The sequence below is a fragment of the Cygnus olor genome, chromosome 15 (genome assembly GCF_009769625.2).
Source record: "Cygnus olor isolate bCygOlo1 chromosome 15, bCygOlo1.pri.v2, whole genome shotgun sequence".
Lineage (NCBI taxonomy): Eukaryota > Metazoa > Chordata > Aves > Anseriformes > Anatidae > Cygnus > Cygnus olor.
Window position 1 is genome coordinate 4,376,393 of NC_049183.1, and position 16,680 is coordinate 4,393,072.

General features: G+C 53.3%; 1 protein-coding gene across 1 annotated transcript; it reads right to left on the reverse strand.

Moving 5' to 3' along the window:
• Positions 1–595: 595 nt before the first annotated feature.
• LOC121078337 lies at positions 596–16,245 on the reverse strand. Its single transcript, XM_040574437.1, has 14 exons — positions 16,205–16,245; positions 13,372–14,494; positions 10,595–10,811; positions 9,268–9,425; positions 8,813–8,914; positions 7,811–8,008; positions 5,664–6,223; positions 4,765–5,023; positions 3,956–4,163; positions 2,936–3,078; positions 2,581–2,694; positions 2,192–2,395; positions 1,683–1,776; positions 596–869 (listed from the first exon to the last, which is right to left on the reverse strand). The coding sequence occupies exons 2-14, from the start codon at positions 14,240–14,242 to the stop codon at positions 806–808; spliced, it is 3,192 nt and encodes a 1,063-aa protein (XP_040430371.1). The 5' UTR covers positions 14,243–14,494; positions 16,205–16,245; the 3' UTR covers positions 596–805.
• Between the last annotated feature and the right edge of the window lie 435 nt (positions 16,246–16,680).

The window sequence follows — 16,680 nt, forward strand, 5'->3', positions numbered from 1 at the left end:
ACAGCCACCATGTGCAGAGCATGTTCAGACCTATGAGGTGGGCGCACCTCTCCGCACACCAGGGACGTTGCCAGGGGCCTGGCATCAGCTACCACACTGGTAGGGATAAATCACACTTGTGTAGGAAGCAGACTCTTTAAACTGAGCAGCTTCTACCCAGGTCAGCCCCTCACCCCCGAGATTCTCAGCGTCTCTGGAGTTTGTCACTGCCCCTGGCTTCTGCCCACTGCTCTTGTGGGTACGGGTTATGTATGCTCTGTGTCCTGCGGGACTGGGCAGGTAAGGGACATGAGCAGAGCTGTACCTGAGCATGAGCTGTGTATTCCCCTCTCCTCTGACCCTTTTTTCTGTGAGTGAGAAGGATGAACTCTTGGCTTTGGTCCCCAGCAGCAAGGGCTCTCCTATAGCAGGCTGCTGGCAGTACCGAGCTGCGGGAGCAGAGAGGTTTCAGAGGCACAATGCTGAGAACTCCCTTGCCTGGCCAACAGGGCTTCAAGGGGGGCTGCGGGACTTTGGCTGCAGCAGGGGCGTGTGTCAGCCAAGGAGACGTCTTTCTTTCTGGTTACACCACGGTCAGCACAAAGTTCGCCTAGACGTTGTTCACCAGCCTGTTTCTCCAAACTCTCTATATAGACACATGTACATAAAGATGTGTGTCTGTGTATACACACCCATGTATACATACACAGCTCCTTGCAGCAACCGTGGAGGAAGAGGGAGCAGAACAGCCGCTCTGCCGCCTGCACGCACAAGTCCAGCCCTGGTGGTGGAGGTGGTTCTGCCACTGCAGCCGTGCCTGGGAGCATTAGAAGTCTGCTGCCATCTCCCTGCAGTCGTTCATTTCAATGTTGGTGTAATTTGGGGGATGTCTGAAAAGCAATGGACAAAGTAAAAGGCAAAATGAGTTCTCTGCTCTTTTGCAGAAGGCAGGGAATGACAATCCCATCTCCCCTCCTGTGTCTGGGTGCCAGGATCTCACCCAGTGATACTAAAGCGGTGTCTCAGAATTGCACTTAAAATAAAAAGGCTGGATGACCAGCTTTCAGCAGGCACAGAGTTTACTGAAGTGTCTTCTAGCATTTTGGGGAAAAACAGGGCAGAACACCTACCATCATCTGGCACATGTAGATCAACTTTAAACCACACTGTTTTCTGAGAGATTCCTTAAGCCTGACTTAAAAGTATTTTTTACATTCCTTTATAAAATACAGAGTTTTTTCTATTCTCCAAATGCGTTTTAAGAACTTTCCAAACTTCCAACACTTGCACAGCAGCATCCTAGCCAACAATGAAAGAAGATCACAGAATATTCACCACAATAAATCACCTAAGCTGGCTAAATAACACACCCACTAACACTGTTTTTGACCACTCAAGTGTTAAGCAGCTGTTTACCTGCTAATAACACCAGGGCCACCAAGTAATTGTTTAAAATGGTGCCGTGCTATACTATGGAAGCTGTTTCCTCTCCAGGTTATCCTAAACCACCCGTAACTTCCCGGTCTGCTCAAAGGAGCAGCTCTTCCCCTCGCTGCCCCTTGTGCACAAGCCTTCAGCAATTTGCTCCCCCCCACAACACATTGTAAGTGAGGCCGATGGGCTTCACGCCGTGCTCAGTGACACACCTGGTGCCACCCATGGCTTTATCAATTATTACCTTCACCTTAATGACCATTTCTTACCTTTTGATGAAGTGCAACGCCAGGCCAACCAGCAAGAGCACGAGCAGCAGAGCTCCCACGACCAACAGGGTGATCTCCCAGCTGCGCGGGAAGGCTGAGGGTGTGAAGGTAAATGGGGCATTGCAGTCAGGACCCTGCCCAGCCGGCTCCAGCCCCCCCACGTCTCCCCTCACCTCCCTGCAAACACTCTACAGTGCTCCTGCTCCAGCCTTGGCCAGCTTCGAGCAGCTGGCTTTAGGACTTCTGCTCTGCGCCCAGCAGCACAGGGCTGCCCCAGCCTTGCCAGGGGACGTGGCAGCTGAACTTCCAGGGACATGGACGTGGCAGGGTAACTACCCCATTGGCCCTTGCACCAGGGGAAGCCAGCCATCATTATGTTTCTTCTAACAACCCCTCAGTTTCACAAGACAGCTCTGTGTAAGCAGTAGCACCAGATGTCTGAGCCCAGCCTCAGCCCCGCTGGTGGCGCTGGGTGGAGGTCCCCGTGCACAGCTCTGCTCCCAACTCACAACTGCTCTGTGATGACACTGGTGTGCTTCTGGGGGCGATGCACTCAGGGCTGGTTTTCAGCACTCTTCCATCCACGGAGAAGGGGTGGGGGCTGGCCAGGAGGCCCCGGCGCCAGCTTTCAATGGACTGCTGCTGCATCGGCAGCCGAGCACGCACCCGGCCCGAGACCTTCACCACGGAGTTCACACACGTCAGGTTCAGCCCTGTGGAGAAGCACCAGCACACCTTGAACAGGGGGGAGCCCTTCTGCTGCAGAAGAGACTGCCCCCCGGCAATGAGACCTCCTGGCCTCTCCAGTGGGGCAGGGACACAACTCTCCCTGCCTGGCGCCAGCAGTGTGGGCAAGGGGCGGGCACTGCAAACCAGGCAAATGGAGCAGGGCACTGACCTTGCAGGTAGAGCTCAGAGACGCCACAGGAGCACTCCTCCTCCAGGGAGATCATCAAGACCCTTCTAAAGCTTTCAAGTGTCCTTCTGTGGTGCACGGTCCAGGCAGAGCAGTCTAAGGGACGAGGAGAAGTGGAGAAGCAATTGCCTGGATACAGCTCAGGCCTGGTGATTGCCTCCCAACTGCGCTCCACACACCGAAACTGCAAACAAGGCTGCCTGCTTGGGATAGTGGTGTGCTTTCCATCGCATCAACACACCAGGGAAGGAAGCAGGGTCCCCACCCTGGGGGGTATGGGGGGGTGGGGTACGCCCTGAGGGGTATGGGGGGCGGGGGTGCATGCAGCCCTGCTTACTGGGTGTCAGGAAGCACAAGTCCAGACCCACGGCAAAGGCATCCTGTGGACAGCTGTTCTGCACACCAGGGGTAGGTTCTGAGATGGCAAACTGTAGCTCTGCGCTGGCATCACCGGAAGGGCATCGACTCAGGGACACGGGCCTGTCCCCCAGGAAAGTAATCTGAGCTCAGCAGTGCCTCTCACACCTCTCTTCAAGGCTTCATCCACAAATCCCACCTCATGCCCCCATGCCCGACACTGCTGGGGATGATGAACAGCTTGCTGGAGGTGACATCAGCCTTTGCAGGGCTGTCACAGAGACAGGTCCAGCTGACCCCATCAGACCTGAGCTTGGCCACAGCAAACCCATTTGATATGACTGGTTTCTGGTGAATGTATTTCAGTGCATGCTTAAGCTAACCAGAAGCCGGAGATCTCTATTTCCTGGGAAAATAGGACCCATACGGTTGTGGCTCTGTGCATGTGTGCTCACAGGGGCAGGCTGCAAACTTAGAGCCTCCATCAATCAGGTGGGACAGCGAGGCAGAGGACATGAGGATGACAGATTTAACTGAAAGAGGTGACCTCATGGACAGGAGAAACTCTGCTAGTGCTCCCACCAAGAGAAAGGCTCAATCCCATTTGTTGTTAAGCAAATGCCATGTTGGAGTGAAAGGGATGCCAGTTTGTTTTGTTCTGCTCACTGGGATTTAAAAATAAATAAATAAATAGAAGGAAAAGTTTGGCAAAGAAGTGTATACAGTTGCTATTTGTAAAGGCTGCACTCGTTCATGCAATGCCATTTACATCCCTTGGGAGAAGCAAGTTAAGCGAGCAGTGCAATAACAAAGTTCAGTTCCCCACACCAAAGCAGAGGAAGCATTTTCCATTGTGATGTGCTCCCCACCTCTCCGTTTTCCCTCACAAGGCTGGCGAATACACCCAGTCACACAGGACAAGGCAGCAAGCTCAGTGATGTGCTGACTGAGGCTCTGGGCACCAAGAACCCGGAGATGTTTTCCAGAGAAGTGGCCTCACCTGTCATCCTTGCAGGGCACAGTGTACAATGGGCCGAGGACATCCAAGTGTCCTCCCACCATGCTTGGCCCACATGTATACACCAGGGCATCCACCAGGTTCTCTGACGTTGCCTTCATGCCACTAGGAATCACACTGGTGCTGTACAGAGCAATAGCGCTGGAGCCTTCGCTAGCAGCAATGTCCTCAAACATCAGTTTTGTTCCATCTGGAAACGCCAGGAGAATACACAGGGTGAACATCTAGATAGGTTTAGGCAGAGCCTTGAGCCTGACAGGGGAAGCTGGTGAAAAGGAGTGCATTTCAGTACAGAGCTCCAAGGGTAGAAACGTGAGACAAAATAGTGATGGTGAGCGGGGCAAAGCACAGCTGCAGTGAAGGGACTGCTTGCTGTGAAGGCCTATTTCTGAAAAGCCCAAGGTTCCTCTGAGACGTAGAGCTCTCTGCATGCAGGCCAGCCAGAGCTTAAGGTGAACAAAACACACACAAACAAAAACAAACAAACAAAACCACCACCACCAACAACAAACAAGACAGACAGATGTGCCAAGGCAGTGCTGTGGCAGGGCCAAGGGGAGATAGCAGCAGCAGAGGGTGTGGGCTCAACCAGCCCCAGCGGCCCTGCTTCCCCTAAGGCCCCCAGTCCCAGAACCCAGTCCTCCCACCTTCCCTGCTTGGCAGAGCCCCAGTGGAGGAACAAACACTGAAAAACACATAATAGAATGGCCGAGGGAGAAAAGACACAGACCAGAGAAAAGTAACAGACCATCAGAGGATGAGCAGAGATTCCCCACACACCCCCGTCTCACCGTTCCTGCCGCCCAGCAGCAGCAGGCCTGAGGCGCTGAGGTTGCCACCCAGCGGGACGCTGCCATGAGCGGCACCCTCCTGGCTGGTGAAGATGACCAGGCTGAGGCCATCTAGGCTGGTCCCCGGCAGCCCCTGCAGCTCCACAAAGCCGCTGGCCCTGCCGCCTGCCAGCCCCAGCTCGCTGATGCGGACAGCAGGCAGCGATGGCACGTGGGGGCTGCCGCAGGAGTTTTCTCCGAGCGGTGTCACTGCCGTCACCTATGGGGAGACACAAAGCTGCTGCCACAGCCGCTGATCCCACTGCTCACATCCCTACTGCCTGTACATATCCCCCACAGGGGCCTGGTAAGGCCTGACAGGGACATGGCGGTTCTGCCTCCCCCCAGCTGCTCCAGGGGTCCCATCCCTGCCAGCACCATGTGGGGTCCGCTCGCACTGCAAACATCCCTTTGAACATGACCATAGAGCCCACTCAGCACCTCCCTGCTGCCAGCAGACTTCTTCTGCTTCTTTCATTGCCTTGTTTTTTGACCTGAGCATTCTGTGCCGGCCTGACCCCAGAGGACATCAGCAGGGGAACATCAAAGCCTGCCCTTACGCAGCTTTGTACAGGAGAAGTGTACATACTCTGCCAGCATTCCCTCAGGGGAACTATCTGAAGCTAGACGCTTAGAAACAGGAAGAACAGTCAGGACAAATTAATGCAAATCAATCACAGCAGCGGTCGAGGCAGGTCCTTCACACGCTGGCCCACGGGAAGCTGAGTTTCAGGGATGTGAAGTGCTGTGCTACCATGTCATCAGAACGCCTCGCTTTCCCGAATCAAGGCCATACCAAAACACAACTATTTATTTCCCAGTGGCTATAGCTGGAGTGCAGACATCTGCCACCAACCCACCTGGAAGCTGCTCTGGAGTCTTGCACTCAGACTGTGGCAGCGGCTCAGAGACTCATCCTCAGTGCTGTGAGAATCATTTTCGTAAAGGATGCTCTGCCCCGGTACCAGCACTTTGAGCAGCTTCTCTGCCTTCTCATCTGCTCGGGATGTGTACACCACAGCATCCACCAGCCCCTCAGTGGTCACAGCCATGTTCACCGTGTAGAGGGTGCTGTTGCTGTAGTAAAGAGCCACGGCATCGGCCCCGTTCTGTATGGTGTTGGGGGGCAGCCTGACCATGGGTGCTGGGCGCATGGTGCTGCTTCCCACCAGGAAGTAACCCAGCTCGTTTGTGTGGTGTCCGGATAGGTCCAACACCCGGTAGGCCCGGCTGTTTTTGCCATTGTAGAGGACCAACCAGTATCTCTGGAGGTCAAAGTGTGTCCGTCCAGTGTAGAAGAGCTCTATGTACTCTGCGTCCTCTCCTCCCCCCGGGTTGTCTGGGTTCACCTCGTTGATGAGCAGCTCACCCACTTGTCTAGAGGGCTCTCGAGTCCCCTCTGGAACCTGTGATGGGACACCTTGGAAAGCAGAAATGTCATGAACGTGGGCCTAAGCACGGCACCCTGGGCAAAGAACAGCTTTGCACTCTATTTTGCTGGGGTGTGACCAAATTCAGCAGAAGACTGGGGATGCCGGCCCAGCATCCCAACACACACATTCCTCCTCTTGCAACAATGCGCAGAGATCCCCATGGGCCTCTGCAGCACCCACAGGGAGCCAGGCCGTGCCATGCCTTCTGTGAGCCTGGTGCCCTGCTGGCGTTGGGAGCTGCCTCTCACACGCAGCACCAGCTTGTAGTGGTGTCCCTGCACCCAGAGGAAACACAGGAGAGTAAAGAAACTCCCTCTATGGCTCCTCGCAGCTTGTCTGCATACGGACACCAGTAAAATAAAGGAGCTGAATATCGTTTTGACCATAACCCCACTTTTTATTATGTTTTTTAATCTGTGTGCTCCAGACCCTTTACAAATGTCCTGGCAATACTCTGCCTAATAACTATAACAACAGTTTGCTTTTATTCCAGATCATAGAATCATTGAATGGCTGGGGTTGGAAGGGACCTTAAAGATCACCTAACTCCAACCCCCTGCCCTGGGCAGGGATGCCACCCACTAGATCAGGTTGGCCATGACCCCATCCAGCCTGGTCTCGAACACCTCCAGGGATGGGGCATCCACAGCTTCTCTTGGCAACCTCTTCAGTGCCTCACTATCCTTACGGTGGAGAACTTCCTCCTAATGTTTAGTCTAAATCTGTCCTCTGTTAGTTTAAGAGCATTCCCCCTTGTCCTATCATCACCTACCCAGTTAAAGAATCCTTCTCCATCCTTTATATAAGCCCCCTTTAAGTACTGAAAGGCCGCAGTGAGGTCTACCCAGAGCCTTCTCTTCTCCAGGCTGAACATGTCCAGCTCTCTCAGCCTTTCTCCATAGGAGAGGTGCTCCAGCCCTCTGATCATCTTTGTAGCCCTCTTCTGGACTCACTTTAACAGGTCCACATCCTTCTTGTGCTGGGGACCCCAGACCTGGATGCAGGACTCCCACGTGGGGCCTCACAAGGGCAGAGCAGAGGGGCACAATCACCTCCCACCCCTGCTGCCCACCCCTCTGTTGATGCAGCCCAGGACGCAGTTCACCTTCTGGGCTGCAGGCACGCACTGCTGGCTCATGTTGAGCTTTTCGTCCACCAGAATCCCTAAGTCTCTCTCCACAGGGCTTCTCCCAGTCTGCACTCATGTCTGGGATGGCCCCCACCCAGGTGCAGCACCTTGCACTTGGACTTGTTGAACCTAATGTGGTTCACATGGGCCCACTTCTCCAGCCTGTCCAGGTCCCTTTGGATGCCATCCCTTCCTTCTGGTGTATCAGCTGCACCACTCAGCTTGGTGTCATCTGCAAACTTGCTGAGGGTGCACTCGATACCCTCGTCCATGTCATTTAATATGACAATGAGCAACACGTAGTAGCTGGATGAGATAGAATTGGAGGGGATCTTTGTCAGATAGGGAAATGCAGGGAGGCACACCTCCCTGCTCTGGGGAGCTAGATCCACACGCCCACCCTCAAACATGGTGTCCCTCAACATACATGAATGATGACTGGTACCTGGAGGTAAGTCTGGCACATTAATATCCTTGAAGCAGGAGCTTTCTGCTGTGATATTCCTTCTGTCAAAACTCACAACCCTGGGGCTCTCCAGAAAGGTGTTGAAGGCTAGCAGCAGGCTGCTCAGCTGGTCTTCTGACTTTGCAGTGAGCAGGGTGGTGAACACAAGCCCCAGGTCCTGGCAGGACACCTCTGAATCTGCAGAGGCAAGCAGAGAACTGCCTCAGTGCCATCACCCCTCTGAAGACGCACTTTCTCCTGGAAGGGACACAGAGCTCACCAGCTCCTGTCTCCCTCCTGGTCAGACTGACGCAGGGGAAGGGTTTGGTTGTGCAGCTTGTGCTGTCAGTGCAATGCTGTGAGCCCTGCAGATCGTCTGCCCATGCCTGGGACCAGGTCACGCAGCCCATCCAGGTACATCCTCATCCTTTCAGAAGCCTTGCAGCCCCAACAGCAAATGGAACAATCACTTTGGGGCATCTAAACATCTTGAGCTGAACATATTATCTCTGACAATGCATGCTATAAAGTCATGGCTCTTCTCTGCATGTATCTGCATGTGCACATCACACTTGCGTACTAATCTAGCAGGGATGTCAGAAAAACAACACAGACCAGTAAGTCCACTTGCATTTCTGCCAAAACTTGGTTTAATTCATATGGATTGCAAAGCCAGCTAGGCAACAAACTCAGTTGAGACATCAGCCCTGTTGCCACATCTGTCTGACAGCAAATGCTCAAGGACAAAATAACTGGTGGTCTGCAAATGAGCACTGATGTGCGCTGCCTGGCAGAGCTGCAGATGGGAGCACACTGCAGAACAGCACCATGCTAAGTCTAACACGCAATGCTTTCATGATCAGCACCAAGTCTAGCACCCAGATTAGCTGGGATCCAAGCCAGGAGGATGCAATTCAGTAGGGAACCAAGGGCTGAAAATCAGGAGTGGATGGGCATTAGCCCCTGGCAGTCCCTGGGCTGCCCCACTCCCGACCACCTCACCTTTGAAGTAGGCAGGAGAAACTCCACAGCTGCAGGATCGGTCAAAGGCCTGGACGAGAGCCATCAGGATTTCTTCTGACTTTGAGAGCCACTCCTGGCAATCTAGGAAACAAAAAGCCTACTGTTACCTAGCCACTCCAACCTCATTCTCAGTTCCAGCTCATTCTGGGATGGTGCAACTCAGCTCCTGCTCATCACTCCGAGGGCCCAAATGGCTCCACTGCACCCAGAGCAGTTGGGTACAAGAATGAAGACTGGGGAAGTTCAGCCCAGATTATGTGGCCACGAAGAACAATACTGCAGAGAAAAGTCAGATGTCCTGGTTGTATTTCCTTTGGTGTATCTGCATGTACCCCAGCATGACCCTAGGGGGATGTCCTGACAGCTCTGGCTTTGAGCACATGCTCTTGTCCTTAGGAGGTCCACCTAGAGGAGCAGAGGCGTCTAATACCCACCTGCTACAAGAAGGCAGAAGGAGACCGTCTGGCTGAAGCGTTTGCTGGGGCAATTGTTGAACTTGCCAGGAGTAGGCCTGCTGAGGACGTAGGACAAGGAGTCCCGGGTCACAGAGCAGCAGTTGCACCGGCTCATGGACACATTTCCCAGCTGGTGCCTGAAAGAAACAGACATGTACGTGAGAGAAAACACAACCTGCCAGCCAGAGACCTGAGTGCTTTTCACCCTCCACTCACATCTGCCTGCACCATAGGGTGAAACCAGGCACTTAAAGTCTTCTCCCTTCACAGGATCTGGAGAGACATCCCATCCTCATCAGTACCTCCTTATCCAAAAAAGGAGCCCAAGAGCAAAATCACAGACAAGAGCTTGCTCAAATCATTTTTACTTACTGCTTGGTCCTACACACACAACTTCATGTGAGCGGCACCTCACTGCCTCTGCTCCTCAACCTGCTTCACTGCCCTTCACCCACTGTCCTCTCTTTCTCTAGTTAGCAGAATATGCCTCAAATATAAAGGAAACAGTCCTCGTGTCTCACAAAAGTCTGAGGTTACTGATGTTCCCTTTAACCTTCACTGGGGAAAAATCTATGCTCTTCAAAAACCAGAAAAAAATAAAGTGGCTCAACTAAAATGAAGAGTAACCCAGCTTCCAGCCTTGGTCTGGGTGAAGCAGAGCAGGGATTTCCACCTGTGTCAGGTGAGCATCATCACTACCAGAGATACCAAAGTCCCTCCCTCATCCTCATTTTGACCTGAAATTCCATGCTAAATCTAAGGAAAACCTTTTCTTTTTGAAAGTGGTATTGGAAAACCTATGATATTGACCAGTAGAGTTTTATAAATAATAAATTAATAAAACAATAAAATAATAAACAGTAATTATTTGGTCATAAGATTTCTCCCCAGATACTTTATTCTGCAGTGCCAGGTCTGCTGACAGGGGGATGCCTCCCCACTTTGACTGGACTGGACTTGGTAGGAGGACAGGACCGGTCTGGAGGTGGCACTCATCTTCCAGCCCTGCCCTGACCAGGGCCTGGGTGGGGATGCCTGGAACCTGCTGCCCCAGGTGGGACGGGATGAGACCCGGGATGCCACCAGCACTCACTGCACAAGGGCTCTGCTTGCAGTGAGCCGTTTTGTCACAGAGCAGTCAAGACCCACCTGGGGACGTACGCGCCCGCCACCCCCGACCTCCCCAAGGCAGCCTCAATCTCCTCGCAGCTTGCGCTGCTCTCCGGAGGGCTGGGGACACGGGGCAAGGAGGACCCTAGCAGAAAGGGCCACTGCAGCAGCAAACCCTCCTCCCCACCCATCTCACCGTGTGCTCTCTAGGGCAGGTCTGCCCAGCGTCAGGGTCTCCAGCAGCTCGGGGCTCACCCCCTCGGTGTTCGTGTACACGAAGGCATCCAGCAGGCCAGCCGTCGGCAGCACCTTCCCCAGGGCAAAGCTGCTGATGTTACCTCTGTAGAGGGCAACGGCGTTGGGGCCATCCCTGAGTACAGGGTGAGTAGAGTTCTCCGGGAACGGCAAGTCCACTGCATACCACCAAGGAAAGGAACAATGACGCCACGTAAGCCATAAGTGAGCGACACCCCATAAAGCAGACGTGAGGGATGCTCCATGAGCCACACACGAGCAATTCCTCTAAAGCAGGAAAACAGCATCACTTCAGCTGCAGTAACTCAGTAAATGTCTGGGGTGGGCTGGTCAGTGCAGGTTGGGCACCCACAGCCTCCCCTTTCTGCTCGCTAACATTTCCCACGTCCTTACAGCCTGAATTTCCCCGTTGGTGGCCAGATTCATGGTCTGGAATAGGAAACGTGAGCAGCACCCATTCTGCTGCTCTGGCGCAGAACAGAAAAGCTGGTCCATGCATAAGAAGGGGAATGGGAAAACAAGTCCAGATGTGACGTTGTTTACAGTAAAGTTGTTTTTTAATTCCGAAAGACATCTACAAGATGAACTAAGCATTAAGGTAGCAATTACTCTGATAGTACACAAAAATATTAAAAAACTAATATAGTGTTTCACTAATTGTCCTTGTTTTGTTTTGTTTTTACAAACACGCACACACTCACATATATACACAAACTTATTCAGCAAGGGTCCAGGATACCAGCAGACAGCATTAAAGCTGAAATCTGGAGGAGTTTCCCAATTTCCTTCCTTGTACGTACTGTTCCCTATTTCCCCAGCTATTTCCCTAGCACACAGCAGGAGTTGCTGAGCACAGTAAGTAGCAGCATTTCTGCTCTCCTTCTCAACACTGCTGACATTTCCATTTCCATGCTTCCCCCTGCACTGAGAGCTCAGGGCAGAGAGGCAAGGACGAGCGGTTGCTCCCCCACACCCCTATCTGGGGCCATCTCCTCACTTGTTCGAGGTATGCAGTAGGCTGGAGACATCTCAACAAAGCCTCATAAGAAAAAAAAAAAGGCCATAGTGCATCTCCAGCCTCCTTCCTGACCTGATGAAGCCTCAAGGAACAGTCAAACACCATCCCCAGAAATGTCCTGCTCAACCTGCAGCTGGCTGTGCCCTTGCATCCCTTGGAGCCCCCCAAGCCTACCAGCTGCTGGCAGCCCCCAGGGAGAAGCAAAGCAGCTTTTCTGGTGGGAAGAGTAGAGCCCACAGAGAGAACGCGCTCTTCTGTTTGGGATTATTTGGGGCTAAGCCCGTTGGTGCGAAACGCGATGGAGAGCTGCCACAGCGACAATAAACCTCAGTGCAGAGCACTTCAGCTTCCCCCATCATCTGAGCTTTGCTCGACTTTGTTGAGCATCCTGTCTGCTGCCTGCGAAACAACAGGTCTGGGTACTTCATGAATTACAGATGGGAACCGGGTTTGTGAGCGATGAACACACAGCCTGACTCAGGAATCATGAGTCAGGGAATTGCACAAGACAGCTGCAGAGTCAGTGTCTCCAGCTGGCAACATCTTCCTCTGAAGTGCCCAAAATAATGAGACGTTTCCTCCTCCTCTTGTGGCCTGGAAGTTCTAGGAGGAAGCAGCAAGGGCAGCACAGCTCAGACGGGTCAGGGCACACTGAGAGAACAGCTCTCCTGCTTTTCTGGGGGAGCCCGTGTCTGCTGGGAGCAGCCCCAAGCCACGGGTGTGGAAGGGGACATGGCATGGCCAGGCTGGCAAGCGGCAGGATGGTGTCCCCTGGCACAGGCCAGGTCCCTCCTGGCACCTTCTGTCTGCGTTGGTGTAGCACAGCACGTCCCCAGGCAGTGCCTGCAGACACCAGGATGGGCCAGAGCAGAAGTTCACTTCCCACCGACCCTAACCATACCCAGGTATCTGGGGAAGATGACGACGAACACATGATACTTCCCCTGAATGTTGTCTAACTCTACCTCAGAAACCTTCTCAGATGGATGCAGCTGTGTGTGTTCAGCAAATCTATAGGACCGACTCTCTCGTGAACCTTCCTGGTTTCCCCTTAAGCACTTGGGAACTTCCATCTTTCACAAGGTTCCTCGCCTGAGCAGCTCTGCCTGTTGTGAAGCACATTGCCTCCACCCACTTGTCCCGAAACCACCACCTTCTAGCTTCTTCTGATGCCCTTTAGTTCTTGTACCACATGGGAGAGCAATCAATCAACCCCTGCCCACCTTCTTCAGGCTGCTCCCATTTCTAAAACCTCTGCCATGGCACTCCTAAGCGTTCCCTTTTCTGGGCTGAAGAGTGCTAGCATACTTAGCTGCTTCTTCTGTGGAAACATTTCCAGAGCACTGACCATCCTTGACCTTCTCTGAATTTCTGCAGTCCTAACATATCCTTATGAGATTAAGACATTGTACCACACAAGACAAGATGCAAGCAAATAATGAATTTATACAGTGTCATAAGACCTCCATTTTTCTCCTCTTAATTCTTCTCTTAATAATTTCTAATATTTTATTTGCTTTATGCAATTCTTTTTCAATTTGCAGTATTAGCTCTTTTATCTGCCACTGAGCGCTGAGCTCATGTTTTCACCCATCTATCAGAATGCCAAACCACAATAAAAAAAAGACAGTATCCTCCAGCCCCAAACTTGACCAATGGCTCCCTCAGTGCTGAGATAGCCATGAAAGTGCAGTGCTTACCTGGGGCTTTGCTTAGTGCTGGACCAAGCAGAAGAAGCCCATCCGATGAGGTTTTGCCATAAACGTCCATGGTGAAATAAATGTCTTTGGTCTGACCATCAATCAGCACCAGAACGATGTCCCTCAGCATGGTGGAATGGGGACCCTGAAGCTCTATGAACTCAAAATCTTTGGAAGAAGAGGCAGCATGGACCTCGCTGATCAGGACAGCAGACGCGTTCAGCTGAGAAGTCAGGATGCAGTGGTTGTCTGTGCCTGGGGTAGGCACGGCCACTTGGAAGATCCACTGAGAATCTGCCCCGCGGCACCTTTCTATTGACTCATCCATGCTCCTGAAGGTGGAGTCCTCCAGAAAAGCATCTCTGCCAGGAGTCAGTACACTGACCAGAGTGTCAGCTCTGTCCATCTTCCTAGTCTTATGGACCAAAGCATCTACCAGTCCACTACTTGTGACGTTCATGCCTTCCTTGTAGTTCCCTTTTCCATAGTACAGAGCGATTGCATCGGGGCCGTTCTGGATAGTGTTCTTAGGAATCAGTATTGCCGGGTTCACAGAAGGGGACCCAATGAGAAAGAACCCTTGGCCATTAGTAACCTTGCCCCGAAGGTTCAAAACTTTGTAAGCTCGGTTTCCGTTGCCATTGTAGAAAACCAGATAGTAGCCATCCAAACGGGCCGTTCGGCCACTGGTGTGATAGAGCTCCACAAACTCAGAAGTGTCCACTCCTGGAGTGTCAGCATTGACTTCATTAATCAAGAGGGTATGCTCTGTGTTCTGGTCCCTGGGGTTTTTTATGAGATTCTGGGCAGCAACCTTGGGAAACCAGATGTACACAAGCACCATCAATCTGACCAGACAGACATCTCCCATGACGATAGCTGGGATTTCTGTTTCAGTTCCGATCTAGAGGAGCAAAGGCCTGTCCTGACAGCACAGAAAGAAACTGCTGCTGCTGGGCTGCTGTAGGACAGCAAGACAAGGCCTCCGACCTGGCTGCTGGCTGGAAGAGGCGCTGGAAGAGGCAATTCTCTACGGAGCTCTGGTTTGCAAAGCACAGCAGCGGTCTTGCAAAAATCAGACTGGAAAAGGTATGGTTTGAACAAGGTTTTCCCAGCTCAGCTCCTTTAAGAGGAGAGGGAGGGGGAGAGAAAAAAACAAACAAAAAAACAAAAAAACTAGTTAGGAAACACAGAAACACAACAGTGCAATTTAATGGCCTTAAAGCCCCAGTATGTGCGGACATCTCTAATTTTTCCTCCCCGTGTTTCTTCGGAGGTTTATCAAGATTCCTAACAGTGGCTGCAACGGAACAAAGCCAGCCATTTTCAGTGTTCAAAGTTCTGAGATTTGCATGAATACTTAATGTTGTGTGGTATCTGTATTAACAGGTGTTTCCCTGAGTCTAATTTATTCCATGGGAATTAACACAAAGCAGCACTAAAGATGACAGTAACCATCTTCTCCATGCAGGGGAGGACAGATGACCATGGCAGAATCTTGTCACGTCCACTGCAGAGTAGCTCCACTGACCACCAAACCAATTCAGCCCCGCTGCAGCTCCGGCAGATGCAGCCAAGGAACCACGCACGCATCAGCAACACACCCCACAGGATCTGCAGCACCATTTCCCCATATGGATTTCTCGGTGAGAAAGCGCACAACTCAATCATTCCTGAAGCCAGGTCTAAAGAATAAGTGGTGTGAAAATGACAAATAAAGATGCTTGTGAAGAAAAAAAAAAAAAAGGGAAAATTTGTCCTCTTGCTTACAGAGGTTTCCATGAACACCCTCGTGCCACCACCTGAGGGGTTCAGGTAAACTCTGCAGCCCGTGCTAGTCCAGCCCCTGGCCAGCCAAGACTGGACATGCAGAGGTTTCTTCCGCAGGCTGTGGGGCCGTACCCCCTTGGGGCTGATGGGTGAGGAGTGCACATAACCCTCCAATTCCTTCACATCGTGGCTGAGTCAAGGGGGTGACTGCTGTGTGGGTGAACGCCAGCAGTCCTTTTAGTTAAGTGCCAGCTGCAGCGGTAGCACAGCAGCACAGCTTTGGCTACTGACAGCAGCAGCCAGCAGGCCGGCCTGGCCCGGCTTGTCGCTACCACCAGGGCTGGCTTTGCTAACTGCGTGCTGAAAGCTGGCGCCTGGGCCACGCTCAGGACAAATGGGAGGAAACCGCGATAAAAATGAAAAATGATAAGAATGAAGCTGATGTGAGCCAGAAAAGAAAGGACCCTGATGGAGAGGTGGTGATAAGCTGCTCTGCCCCAGAATGCCTCCCCCTTTTGCTGTGCCGGGCACCCCTTAGCCTCCCCTGCTCTCAGGCAACATGAGACCGAGAAGCAACATGTGTGCCCCGTGCCTCCATGACGTGGGACCAGTCCCAGAGCTGCCCTCTCTCCTGGTAGGTGCTCGGTACCAAAAATATCTCTTTTCCCATCCAGGCACGGATCTTCTCCAAACTCACTGTTAACGTCCCCCTCCGGCAGCCTCTCGGTCCTGCCCAGCGCTGGGTCTGAAGCGAAAGAAACTTTACCGACTTCTGCAGCAGCCCATCCTTACCCGGTGCCCTATTTCCATGTTTCCGTCCCCATTTCAGTTACAGGACAGAGAAAGAAAGGGGAGCTCCCCTCTGGGGGTGAGATGCAAGGAAAGCCACAAGAAACGAGAGAAAACAGCAGGAACGGAGGAACCCAGAGCTGGGCAAGCAGCGGGGCAGGAGCGGCCACCCCCCGGCACGGCTCCGTGCTCCGGCTCAGCCCCGGCCCGCAGCCGCCCCGGGGACGGGGATGGGGACGGGGACGGGGACGGGGACCGGGGGACGGGGACTCACCGCCGCTCGCTGCCCCGGGACCCGCCGCCGCCGCCGCGCCCGTCGGGACCGCACCGGGGCGGGGCGGGGCGGGAGCGGTGCCGGGGGTGGGGGGGCCTCGGGCCCCGGCACGGCCACGGCCCCCGCCGGGCACTGCCGAGCCGAGCCGTGCTGCGCCCACCCGGAACGTCAGCCACGCGTGCCCCAGGTCGCTGGCAGCCCCTCAGAAGGCTCTGTCCCCCAAATAAGCTCACGCGTCCCAGAAGCTCCTTCTGTGGCTCTTCCCGGTCCTCCTCCTTCTGGATGGATGGATGGATGGATGGATGTGCAGGCGTTGTGGACCTGCCTCCCCACCCAGATGAGCTCCCCAGCCAGCAATGCCAGAGCACTAGTGTCCCTCCTCACACCACTCCCAGCATGGGAACTGGCACCCAGAGGGCTTGGTGGCAGTGCTGGGTGGCCCTGCCTAGCCTGCTCTGGTGGCACAGCTTTCCCAG

Coding starts and splice junctions, on each gene's coding strand:
- LOC121078337 (XM_040574437.1), bottom strand. CDS start 14,242: ATGGGAGATGTCTGTCTGGTCAGATTGATGGTGCTTGTGTACATCTGG. Junction 5,024..5,663: donor GACTCCAGAGCAGCTTCCAG/GTGGGTTGGTGG, acceptor GTCTCCCCATAG/GTGACGGCAGTGACACCGCT. Junction 4,164..4,764: donor GCTGCTGGGCGGCAGGAACG/GTGAGACGGGGG, acceptor TGGCGTTTCCAG/ATGGAACAAAACTGATGTTT.